We start from the raw sequence: 13,804 nt of genomic DNA on the forward strand, positions 1-13,804 counted from the left end.
TCTGCCTGAATTAACATTACTGTAAATGTACAAATATCTAATCAGATCTGAAAGAACACCAAGAAATTCCCTTCCTAAACCTCTACTCATCATTTGGAGACTGGCAAGAATATAAGACTCTATCTTTCAATATTCCAGTGTAATCTGGCTTTATAATACTTTCGATACCATTGACCATGGAGTCCTTCTGAAGCAACTGTCCGAACTAGGGGTTGGGTGGCACCACTTTGCGGTGGCTCCAGTCCTACTTGGATGGCCATTCCCAGAGGGTATTGCTTGGGGAATGCTTTTCAGCCCCATGGAACCTTCACATCTACATAAAACCGCTGGGTGGGGTTATCCAGAGGTTTGGAGTACATTGTCAGCAGTATGCCGATGACACTCTGCTTTATTTCTGCTTTACATATGCAGGTGAGGCAGTGGAAGTGCTGGACCAGTATTTTGCCTTGGTAATGCACTGGAACGGAAACTCAATCCAGATAAGACTGAGGCACTGTTAGTGGGTGGTTCCCTAGACCAGATGGGTGGAGATCGCCTGTTCTCGATGGGGTTACACTTCCTCTGAAGGAGCAGGTTCATTACTTGGGGGTACTCCTGTATCCTTTGCTGTTGCTCAAGGCTCAGGTGGCCTCAGTGGCTCAGAGTGCCGTCCATCAGCTTCAGCTGGTGGCCCAGCTATGCCCATATCTGGAAAGGGATAGCCTAACTACTGTTGTCTATGCTGTGGTAACCTTAAAGTTGGATTACTGCAATGTGTTATACGTAGGGCTGCCTCTGAAGACAGTTCAGAAACTTCAGCTATGGCAGAATTCAGCTGCCAGGTTGCTCACCAGAGCAAGATGGATTGAGCATACTACACCAATCCTGGTCTGACTGCACTGGCTACCAATTGTTTCCGGGCCCAATTCAAAGTGCTGGTTTTGACCTGTAAAGCCTTGAATGGCTCAGGACCACAATACCTCAAGGACCATCTCTTCCCATATGAACCTACCCGGACCTTGAGATCATCTCCTGAGGCCCTTCTTTGTGTGCCTCCTCCGTGAGAGGTCCAGAGGGTGGCATTTGAGAATGAGCCTTCTCTGCAGTGGCTCCCCATCTGTGGAATGCTCTCCCCAGAGAAGTTCAACTGGCGCCTTCATTATATAACTTTAGGTGCCAGGCAAAAACTTTACTTTTTAACCAGGGCTTTGGCTGATTTGAGTGACATCCTATGCCCTTTTAAAATGTGGGGGTTTGGGGGGGAGGGGGTTATTGGGTTGTTCGTTTTCATTTTATTTATTTTGTGGTTTTATGTTTTGATTTTGTTCTGTGAACCGCCCTGAGACCTCCGGGTATAGGGCAGAATAATATAATATAATATAATATAATATAATATAATATAATATAATATAATAATAGTGTTGTGCTTCTAAGTAGCACAGACAAAGCAAGCATCTTTAAGGTCCTTTTCTAAATGTCACTTTTGATCTCTTGGGATATATGTGCACTCATGGACACTACTATACATCCTGTTTGGAGCCTCAGTTCAACACTGGAAATACACAGAGCCAAAGTAGTTTTGGGAGACTGTGACTCTGAACAAAAGAACAGCAGGAGGAAAGGGTGTGCCTAATATTCTTCCCACTGGCACTTTTCCTAATTATAATCACCTCTGCCCAGCTAATACATCCCCATTTTACACCAGAGTTCTAGATTTGTGTTTATGCAAAGGGAGGTGGAAAAGGTCTGGATTTTTGCAGAAAAAATGCTAGCAAGGTTAAGAACACTCTAGTCTCCTCCTATTCCTCTGATAAAAATGGCAGCCTCCCAACGCTACTTTTCACTTATACATACCCCCCCCCCCCCCGAATCTGTTATAGTAGTTTGCAGGGAGCATTAGTTCGACCCAGCTCTCAACCCAAAATACACAGCACAACTGTAAGCAGAAATGATTCTAGCTGAAATGACATGGCATAACTAAATATCAGAAAATTTGGCCATGACAAGGCTTCAAAAGAGACTGCTAATACGGAGTAAAAGAGTACAGATCAATAGGTTAGGTATATGTGGAAATGGTTTGCACCCTTTACTCTCAAGCTAAATGCCTACAGCAACTGAATATGACAACAACAATTTTAATGATGAAATTTGCTGTAAGTTCCCAGTTCCCTTTTTTGTGCAAAAAGTTCAAAACACAGTTTAGCAACAAAACTTCACACAACTAAAGTTGTGTGAACTAAAGAAAGCTTTTGGTATCTGTATCATATTTCCATGACCAGCAGATTGTTTCCTTAGACATCTACCATAAGTTTCTCCTGCTCTACAAGACCAAGCTTACCTCAGTGCACTGTACCCTTGACATACGCTGACACAGCACAATACACCCTCTTGGTTAGTCTGGTTCTCCCCCAGATATTTGCACACTATGTTTCCACCAAGGCTGAAGCCCACAACAACCAGCTTGGACTGAGGATAAGTTTTCCTGATGTAGTTCACCATGGCTCCAAATTCCCATGTGCAACCTGTAGAACAGCAAAAAGAAAAATTAAACATGACATATCACAGATGCATCTAAAGTCCCAATCTTCCCCTAGAGCTCACATATGCACTTCAAGAGACAACATTTCTAACAACATTGTTCATTATTGAAGCACAATGGGCATTTTTGCACATATACAGTGATATTCCAGAAGATCATACAGAGGGAGAATACACCAACATTAATAGTGAAACCCACACCTGCTCTTCTAAAGAACCTTTTCTGGCCTTTTTTACTGCCATATGAACAGAGCCTCTAACTGTCGGCTACAGCAGCAGACTCCCCCCCCCTCTTTCCCCCCCCCCCCCAAGGATCAAAGCAAGTTTTTCAAAATATTTCATTCTCTGTTCAGCAGTCATCAGGTACCAGCCAAAAGCTGTAACTAAAAATACTACACACACTGTTATTTCTTCCAACTGTGAACTGAGAGAGAAATCTATAAAGTATCCCCCTCCCTGCAAAAAAAAAACCCCACAAATTGCTGCACAGTCCAGATTTCCAGCAGCTATTCAGCGATCAAGTGCATTTGTAATCCTTCATGTGCAGTGATTTGTACAAACTTTTGGGAACTGAAGACTGTATTCATACACACAGCACTCCTGTGCAAACATGACCTGACTATTATTTTCTACTGTCAATGGCCACTCCTTTAAAAACATTTACAGGAACCTAGGAAGCTGCCTTATACCGATTCAAGATCAATGGGGTCCATCTAGCTCTGTAGGGTCTACAATGATTTACAGTGGCTCTCCATGGTTTAAGATGGAGTCTCTCCTAACCCTTCTTGGAGATTATAAGGACGCAATCCCAGACATTCTGCATGCAAAGTAGATGCTCTACCTCTAAGCTACAGCCCTAAGAGGCATTATAACCCTTCAGGAATTTTTAGAGTTAGGGACAGCACCAAGAAGCCTTAATACCAATACCACTCTGATCCCCAGGGCTTGCTTGCAGTGACTGAAACAGGACTATGTTGTGTTCCAGCTAAGCAACGTAACATGGGTTTCTGAGATACTCTGTCAGCCCTTAGGTGGGCACAAACAGTTACTGCCAAGCTTCTCACCTCCATATTCTGGAGGGTCACAGAATATGGGGAGATGGGGATCCTGGCAAAACATTTCAGACATTGGTTGGACAGTGAGCTTCATATTGGACCCTTGGCTACAGATGCAGTTTCTCTTTGGCTCCCAACCCCTTCTCTCATCATCTCTCTTGGGGCTGCAGCAGCTCTATCGCCATCTTACTTTCTTTTACCTTCCCACCACTGTGAAGCAGCATGCTTCCTGAACTTAGAACATAGCAGCCTCATTTTTGTTTTCCCTGCCTGCCTTCTTCTCTGGGAGAGGAAAGGGTGCTTAGCTTTGCACTAAAGTAGGGCTGCCACATGTCCAGGAATCAGATTTTTAAATCGGACTGCAATTTGGGAATATGGCAACCCTATACTAAGGTTTTGGATGCACTTCATCTCTTTCCTTTCAGAGGATGTCTTCCGAAAAAGAACAAGAGAATAGGGTGGCTAGATTCGGACCAGATGCAGCTCCGTGGCTGGGCATGCTCAGCCTGTAATATACTGAGTTGATTTCCCAGCCCCTGAGAGGATACATGTGTCACAGCTTGATATTTAATACTTTGGGGAGGAGAGACATTGCACAGCACTTTTTTGGTAGGGAGGATGCATCTTCATTCTTGAAAATGTTTTTCAAGCCTTGTTTATGAACACCATGCCTAAGCCTCAAAGAGCATAACTCCCATAGGAAGGAGGGGCGGTGCAGAGCTTTACAACAACATTTTGGGTTGCTCAACAACACTCCAGAATTATCTCCTGAGGGTGGAATAGACTATGGTTATTAAAGAGCAGCCATGCAGTAGACCGTACCCTGGAGGCTTGAAATTCTAATCACAAGCACTGAGATACAAGATGTGACAAGAGCCAACAGGCCTACATCAGCTAAAGAGATCCCCACTCTCCTTTAATAGATATCAGCTTTATGCTCACCTGCTCTCTAAAGCTATCTTGAAAAGTTACACATCAATTACTTTTCTGGCAAAGAGAATCTGAGTAAATAGATTCTAGGTGGATGAATGTACTGGACATCCTAGGTGGATGAATGTACTGGACACACAGACGCTGGGAAGCTGGTAATGCTATAGTGGTTGCATCTTCAATTGCTATCTCATGGTCATCCCACTGTGAAGCATTATATATGGCAAAACATTGGCAAGGTGATCATGGTATTATCTCACCAAGTCATCTTGTCCCTACTACTTTCCCTTCCCAATGTTTCCCAATATAGTGTACTGTAAAGAGAGGGGTTTTAGGAATCAACCTTTGGAAACAAAATTAATGCAGACTTAGCACAAGTAATAGCTGCTACTTTGAATACTGTTTTTTTTTTTTAATTGAGCAAGTAAGTCATCCTGCTTGGGAATTAGCAAAAAAGGAGGAGGTTTTATCACAGACAACACTTTCAAGCTTCAGAAGGCACCATCTAGTGTGCTTTGAAATTAAAGGACTTTGTCCAGTTGCAAAGTAACTCTGAAAGGTTAAGATGAAAGAGCCAATATTTACCATAAGTGAACATGCGTGGTGAAGTCAACTCAATAGTTGGCAGAGCTCCAAGGTGGTTTAGCACAGCACATCGATAGCCATTCTTCTGGGAATAGTCAACAAAGGTGCGGATGTACTGCTTCTCACTGTGATTGGCTATTCCTGGGCAAATTACCATTGTGATATCTTCTGCACAATGAAAAAAGGTCGGGAGAGGCAAGTTTTAAAGCAAAAGCAAAAGAATACATGCTAGTTATACCAGTTTCATATTCCACAAAGACAAAACACATTTATTTCACAACAAAGCTATTTTTGCTCCTGATGCATACAGTTTGTTCAATCGGTAGTGATGTTTTATATGCTATGTTTATATCATCAAGGGAAATACACAACATGCCCTGCACAATTTCAGAGTTTGTTCATCTAAGTTCTTTCATCTGACTGAGAGGAGTTTATTTTAACACTTTACTACAGATGTCACTCCAAACGATGTCACTGAGAGAGAGGATTTCTATCAGTTTCCGTACATTATTTTGAAACTCTTCATGAAGAACCTTGAGGTAATGTATCTGATTAAAACTGAAGGTCTTTGAGCCTAACTAGAAAGAACTTTTAAAGAGAAGGAATGGTTTGCTTTTGGCACATCTGTTGACTAAATAAAGGGTCCAGATTTGTACATCTATCTGAAAAATATCCATTTGGTCAGCAATGCCTCCTTCTTTTGAAGATCAAATCAAAGTTGCCGAGAAAGCAATTGCTGAGAACAGCTCTACAGCTCCTTGCATTGCTATCTACATTGGGAAACAATGCTTGGTAGTAAGAATCAACCCTCCAGCATCTGGTACAAATCCACATTTGAGAGTGAAATTCTTGGAATATTTAGCAGCAGCTTCCTATGCACTAGAGCAACATTTCAAAACAAGCAGAATCAACGGCCCCTTATACCTCACCTTCAGAAAGACATGTCATTACTCACTAAATTTTGATATATTGTTTTTAAACACACACGCACGGACACACACACGTTCCAGATGTGATTAAGCCCATATACACAAGAGAAAAGTCCTACAGGCCAAACAGCCTGTTTAGAGACCTTAATCCTAAGCATTATGTTATTTATGGGTCAGAGGAATAGCATTTCATGCCCATTAACTCAACGGGAAATCTAGGCCATAAACCTTGTATCTTATCACTTGGTTGTAAAAACTGTTTTTTTGGTACATGATTCATAACAGCACTAGCTGCAGAAGCTTACAACCACCTAAACATGTCCTGGAGTTGTGAAAGCAGTGGCTCCCTAGCCTGCCAATGGTAGCCAAAAACAGTAGTGCATTTCCCCAACATTTACTCAAACTTCTAATAAAAAACCCACAACTGTTGGTTATCTCACCTCTAATGCAGTTTTCAGCCAGTGGTTCAAAGAGGTCAAAAGTTGCTGTTGCACCATCTGACATTGTGAGGTACTTGCGAAGTCCATAAGGATGCGGTGATCTTACTCTCCCCATCTTTCCATAGAGGGCAGTCTGAATGTGCCCACTCTTTCCCCAGATCAGAGGTGGAATGTACCTACAAAGAAAACAAATGCATTTATTTGCTTTAGGACAGCAGATCTGCTATTGAAACAAGGGCACTTTCTTCCTAGAGTAGTATTTAGTGAAGTGTAGGGGTAAAAATAAGGAGCAGCTGCTTGGTAAGTGCATTGGCCAACAGATATAGAACTGGAGCCCCCAACCTATTGATCTGGTATCAGGTATGATTTAGTGATCTCTGAAAAACACTAGCTACAGAATGCTTACAAAAGCATTTCCTTTCAAAGGAGAAGAGAACATCTGTACTATGCTTATCAGGAAGGTGGTACGGCCTGGTGCCAAAGCAGATGGCCTTTTATCTCGGATTTATGCTTGCTGGTGTACTGAAGAAGAAACTTGTGGGGGGGAGGGAGATAAAGATATAAAGATGATAACTTTATCTGCTTTAGGAACACCAATCTAAATGGGAAGGAATCAGTAGGTGAGCAATACAAAGCTGCCAGACAGGAGGGACCTTTTCAATGCATATCAGGAAACCTAGTTCATTACTCAAAAGAAGTATGTCCTTGGTACCAATACAGAGGTCATGAGCATATCAAAGTGGTGGAAAGCAAGCTTTCGACTGTACACAGAACAATCATGCCTGACACTGGTGAGCTCATCAGAACCTGAGCTCCCAACATAAAAGTATAATGAATGTCTAAATTATGTGCTTATACTATCATTGGATTTTACCTGCCACCTGTCAGAGAGTCTTTAGGTGACTCACATCAGAATAAAACTTAATAAAATTTAAAACATAGCAGCTATCACTAATTTGGATCAAAATACAAAACACAGAAAAGCAACAGTATTAGAATGTCACTACACATTGCTCTGGGACGCAGGTGGCGCTGTGGGTTAAAACACAGAGCCTAGGACTTGCCGATCAGAACGTCGGCAATCCGAATCCCCGCAACGGGGTGAGCTCCCATTGCTCGGTCTCTGCTCCTGCCAACCTAGAAGTTCGAAAGCACATCAAAGTGCAAGTAGATAAATAGGTAGCGCTCTGGCGGGAAGGTAAACGGCGTTTCTGTGCACTACTCTGGTTCGCCAGAAGTGGCTTAGTCATGCTGGCCACATGACCCGGAAGCTGTACGCTGGCTCCCTCGGCCAATAAAGCGAGATGAGCGCTGCAGCCTCCGAGTTGGCCACGACTGGACCTAATGGTCAGGGGTCCCTTCACCTTCACCTTTACACATTGTTCTACAGCAACTGTCTGTCTGTCAGCAACTGATTCTCAATAATTCCCAGTAATACACAAGCAATGTACCAAAACAGCACATTCTATCAAATGCCTGGCAAAAACATGAACTTGGTGCTGAAAAGTTACTAACATAAGCACCAGACAGTCATCATAGGGGACAACATTCTTAACCAGGAGCTCATAAGAGAAACAGCCCTCTTCCCTTCTTATGTGGAGAGGTGCTCCAATATTTATTGTGTCCTCCAAGGCCTGGGAACCCATTATGAAAAGAGATCAGGTCAACACATGTGCATGCACCTGCTCCAATAAATAAATAAATCAGTAACCTGACCAGTCAAACAACAGGCAAATATTGAAGCACAGATTTACTAGAAGAGAGGGGAATATGAAAAGAGATACTGCGGCTCTAGAAAACGTCAGAGCCCAATCCCTTCTACATGACCCCAGAGCAAATGAAATGATCTCAGAGATAGCCCTAAGTCTGGGGCATTTGCAACATGTGCATGCTTGATTTATGCTTTCTCTTGAATCTTACTTCTGATTAGACATGACTGTACTTATAGCACATTGCCAATGGGAAAAGTTGGCCACATGGCTTAATTTGGAAGAGGGCAGGTAGGCATACTGAAATTATTGCAGAGATGCAGCTAGGTCACACTGTACCACATACACACGCTAGTATTGTTGCAAATGCAGGAGCATTAATCAATAACTGATTCCCAATAATGTAAACATTCTTAAGAGGACAGCCAGTCAGTATTGCTTAGGAACATGTTGTCAACCACCTTGAGATCTATTGATGAAGGGGGGAATACAAATTTAATAAATAAATACAGGAAAAGCAGGGTTGCAGTGCAGAGGTGCCTGCCCCCTTTTAAAATTAGACAAACGGCTTTACTGAGTCTTGTAGGTAAAGCAAAATGGCCCTCAATGTATTGCTATCAGAGGACAGCATGATACAACGAAAAAGGGGGCTATCAGTCACACAGACTTTGTGATTTTTTGGAATCTTTGACAGTAATCAAATAACAGATAGTCAATTGACTAGCACTGCAATCCTATCCAATTTGTTCAAACACATTCATACATCTTTCATATCCTGTGCAATGTTTGGTGTTGCTAATAGAATTATTCATGAAAGGTCATCAGCATGATCTAATTAGACATTAAACACCAGCAGTGGAAATACAGATAGTTGGTGGTTTTTTAGCAGGCTGGAAAAAAGAAATTTCCATTATGCAGTTAGCTGTCCTAAACTGGTGTTCTAAATGCTCTTAACAGCCTTGTGGTTAATAATTCCAAAATATATAGACCAGTATCATGGCAGCTCCTACAACAGTAGTGCAAATGACGTAAGTCATGTTGATTATATGCAAGTAGAACATATGTACACAGACATTTAGCTTCAGTTTCTACACAAAGCTCCTCTTCTTGCTCTAGTAAACAGCACTGCATTCATGCAATTGTGCTGCTTATAGTCATGCTACTCTGAAAAGAATGCCAGAGATGCTCCTAGTTTCCTGTGGACAACAGTAAGAGCATTTCACAGGATCTTCAGATTAATGAGCTGCACTAGCATTTAAATTACTTGTTCCCATTATAGGCATATGACAAGACTTCGAAGTTTGGAAACTTTACTAAGAGAGTGTTGTTAAGATGCTGCTTAAGAATATGCCTGAATCTTTAAAAAAAATGTTAAGGTAGAATTATAATTAGTCAAATTTGAGCAACCCAAAGTTTTATCCAAATTTAGTCATAATCAAAGTTGACCCAATGACACTAATGGACATGACTAAATTAAAAGATCTGCTATGAGTAAACTTTAGTAGGGGCACAGCCCTCATTTCCCAAATTAAGAAGATTGCCATCAGCTACAAGATCTTGTTGATACTGTGCTACTTATACTCTACCTTGCTGAAGCTAATTAGGTCTGGGTCAGGTCAGCAATCACCTTGGAACCATATAGATGCTGCCTTGGGTTCCGCAATGGAAGAAAGGCAGGATTTAGAATGAAAAATAAATAAATAAGCAAACAAATGATGGCGCCTAGAATTGTGCTTTTGTCCTGGGCTTCTAGTGCTACAGCTCTCACATTAAAGTTATTACTGATCCAGAATTATTGCCAAGCTGAAAGTTTAAGAGGGAAAAAACATATAAATTAACTATGCTGCACACTGTAGAAACATAGGTTACAGAAGGACACCCTAGGCTGATGGCAACTTTTAGGGAAAAAATCTTAACTCTAATTGTCACTGGTTCTAAGTGTTTTGATTAAACCACTGATATCAGTAGGACCACTCTAAAAATGACTTAGTTGTCTTACCACCACTGACTTGCCCCACAAAGTAGTTCTTGCAAAAATTTCACAGCAGGAACTACCTTTTCCTGTTTTTCTCACCAACCACAAACACAATGCATTTATATGGCTCAAGAGTTTCACCAAACTCTACACTTCCTTTATGAAGCAAAGCATTTAGCAGCCTAATACACAGCTTCTTCTCCTTCATGTCTGTTCTCCTAATAAAGGTGTATTTGCAGTGCAGTTACTCACAGTTCAAACATGCATTATATGCTGGTGAGAAACACAGAAACGGTGCATAGCTGCACACAATTACATTTGATAACAGATAACACTGTCACTGGGGAGTGGTTTATCAGTGAGCAGTTTCTATTGTACTGCTGACAGACTTTGGATCAATCCTCTTTTGCCATCATTCCATGGTATTAATATCTAAGGGCCTTTCAAGAGGCACCCAGCGTGCAATTTAATTCACATCCAACTACAAGGAGTCTCATATAAAATAGCTCATGTTCTGCAAGTGGCCCAGGAGCGTTGGGAATAATGATGAGTCTGTGCAATGTTTCCCAAGGCCAATGCAGAGTGTCTCATAACCAAGTGCCCATAACCAAAGCACTAGTGATGCAAATGTATGGAATATTCTTTTTGAGTGTTAGTATTCTGCTTTCCAAATCACATTACTCTAGCAGCCAACTAGCCTCTCAAGCCTCTCAAGATCAAGTACATGGAAATATTACAAGTTTAATAAAATCTTGCTTTTCAGTATTGCACCATCTCAGCACAGGAAACCAACTGTCTAGCCTGCAACATATATTCCATATCACCCTGAGAGCTGATCCAAAAGCAAGCAAGCAAAAGCAGTTTTTACTTGCTTGTTAAAATTGTGCTTTGCCTTTCCACCCAATTGCACACTTTACCTTAATATAGAATGTAAAAAGCTCAGCGTGGCCCACTAGCCATTAAAATATTTTATCCAGGTTGAACACAGAAGTATTGTGCTATGTACTATGGCAAGAGGATTAAAACGTTTTATCATGTGCTGCTTGCAGTCCTGCTGACCCTGCCACCCCATGACAAGTGTTCACTACTGCTGAATGATTTTGGGGGAAAGAGAACAAAAACTCAAAAATTACTACAAATGCTGGTCAGGTGGAAAGTGAAGTTAAACCTCATCAACTGTGCCGTGTTTGTCATTATTTTACGCTCCTCTCAGGAGTCCAGTTCCTACACAACCTAACTTGATTAAAACAGAAATTACAGTTTGACCTGTGTGTGTTTTTACTCACTTGTTCCAACAGTCCTTTAAAATCAGGAGATCAAGCTAGAAGAGGCATGCAAAATCCCTTAAGCCTCAGTAAGGTCCTTGGAATAGCCCAAGGAACACAGTAATTAAGATTCCATGCATTTTGTACAGGGTTTAACAGCAGTTTTTTACTTGGTTAACTGGAACCCAATCCTGCACGTTTCTCAAGAAGAAAGTTCCTCTGTGTTCAATGCTTACACCCAAGTAGATTTAAAAAACCCAAAAAAACCTAACATGCTCACTAAACTATTAAAGAGCCTTCAAATGCAGACATTATCAAGTCTCAGTGATAAAAATAATTGTTTATTTTTTTTTATTTTTTTAATAATATTTATTAAAAATTTTCCAGAATAAAAAGGAAAGATAGCAAGCAAGAAAGAAAAAACAAATATGATTTACGCTTGGTTTCAGTGGCATCTTTCCCGGACTCCCCCCCTCCCCCTCTTGTATTCCATTTCCCTTAAATTGATTCCACAGATTCTTACCCCAAATTTTAAAACCTTATTTGTAATTTTAAATAACCCATTTATTCCAAATTAATTTATCTTATTTATCTTAATGAACCATTTCTCCTTATATTTTATATAATTCCCTAAGATCGACCCCATTTCCCTTCCACGAATTCCCCTATTTTCAAACAACAAACATGAAAAAAGTAAAGAAAGAAATAATATATAATTTTACAGCCTTTGGATTCCAAATCTCCCCCCCCCCCATTCCCCGGTTCCAATCCCCAAAGTTCATCCATTGTCTACTGCCAGCCTGGTGTATCCACGTCTATATCTCAACTCCACTTTGCCGTCTTTTGATAGCTTTTAATTTCAGAAAGTCCAATCTCGAAAAAACTCTCAGAAAAAGTCATTGTTCTTCCATCCAGACCTCTATGTTTAAGAGTCTAACTTAAATTCTATTTCTTGGTCCTTTTAAAGTCTGGATGTTCCAAATACTCCGGCTTCAAATTTGGTCCAGCTCTTATTCCTCAGGTTGCTTTTTCCTGTTCTGCTGCAGAAACCTTCTAATTCAGAAACTTCTTGTTCTCCACAGAGGCTTTTGTTATTCAGGAACATAACTTGCGTCAAGTCCCTTCCTTTCTTCAATAGATAAATCCATTGTCTCCTTTAGTATAGAAACCTCTGTAGACAAAATAATGCTTCGTTTTTGCAGCTTTCCCAAGAGATAACAGATCCTACTCAAATTCATAATATTTTTCCACTTGCTGCTACTGTTGCAATGTCCCAGCCTCCCTCTAGAGGGAATATGGTAACTTAATTTCTTTCAAAATCAGACCCAAAAGTCAAATAACTTGTTGCCTTTATTTCCAATAATTTATGTCCAAATTGTAACAAATCTAACCAGCAAAGCCATCGTAACAAAGTTCTCTTTTATTTTCCTGCTTTGACAGCTACTTTGACAGCTGTCAAAGTTTCTGTGTCTCTTCACCAGTCTCTCATAGCGGATCGTTCCCGGTTCCCGGGGGGGGGGGTTGCATTTTAGTTCCCACAAATCAGTCTTCTCCTCCAGCACAATTATTGTAATTTCCCTTCGTGAAGTTAAATTTTTTTTTTCAGGTAAACAAGTTCATCTCTCGATCTTAGTTGTCAAATCCTTGCGTTGAGCCATCTACAACGGGGGGGGGGGCGGACTTCCTTTTTGCACTCCCCCCGCTCGCTCCAAATTCAAAGATCAAATTTCCCTTTTAAGTCCAATCAATTTACTCACGGGTTGTTCCTTTTAGTCCAAATCCGAAATTTTCAAAGAAGAAGTCATTGCTCTCCGCCGAATGGCATGCGGCTTCGCTGGGCAGGGGAAGCATTGGACTCACAGCACCACACACCCCCCCGTCACCCGCTCCGCAGCCTTTAAAAAGGCTCCTTCGCGGGTCGGGGGGGCGCAAACGGTGCCCGCCGAGTCACCAAGTCCATGGGCATCTCCGCCCATGGTTTTTGAGGGTCCCCGCGTCGCCGGCACGGCAGGACCCGACCCCTACCCAGCCGACTCCCTCCGGAGCTCGGAGGGAGTCCGCCATTCGGCGATGGCGCCGACCCGGAAGCCCGATAAAAATAATTGTTTAAATTAAAAAATTAAGATTTTAAAATTTTCAATAGGATTTTAAAAATTCAAATCAGACCGTTTAACAATCTGAATCCAGTATGCTAGCCCTACAGTTTGTGTCTGACTAAAATAAATGTCTCTCCCACATATATACAATGCGTCCTCTAAATTAGTGTAAATTAAGAACCAATTTGTTCATTCCTCAGATATGAATATTTGCATTCCACCTGATGTAAATAAAACAAACTGCTCAAATCTGTCCGGTAATTATCAAATCTTACTTAGTTTAATTTTGTTTAATTAACATTA

The 13,804-nt window shown here is 41.2% G+C and overlaps 1 protein-coding gene across 3 annotated transcripts in view; it reads right to left on the reverse strand.

The window, feature by feature from the left end:
• Nucleotides 1-13,804, reverse strand: part of ABHD2 (abhydrolase domain containing 2, acylglycerol lipase) — a 43,081-nt gene that overhangs the window by 8,080 nt on the left and 21,197 nt on the right. For all 3 annotated transcript variants that reach the window (XM_079954337.1, XM_079954335.1, XM_079954336.1), the window contains 3 exons: nt 6,457-6,632; nt 5,088-5,255; nt 2,318-2,501 (listed from right to left, as the gene is read on the reverse strand). In XM_079954337.1, coding sequence (XP_079810463.1) covers nt 2,318-2,501; nt 5,088-5,255; nt 6,457-6,632 — 528 coding nt within the window. The remainder of the gene's footprint in view (nt 1-2,317; nt 2,502-5,087; nt 5,256-6,456; nt 6,633-13,804) is intronic.

Source organism: Podarcis cretensis (assembly GCF_951804945.1).
Source record: "Podarcis cretensis genome assembly, chromosome: 14".
Lineage (NCBI taxonomy): Eukaryota > Metazoa > Chordata > Lepidosauria > Squamata > Lacertidae > Podarcis > Podarcis cretensis.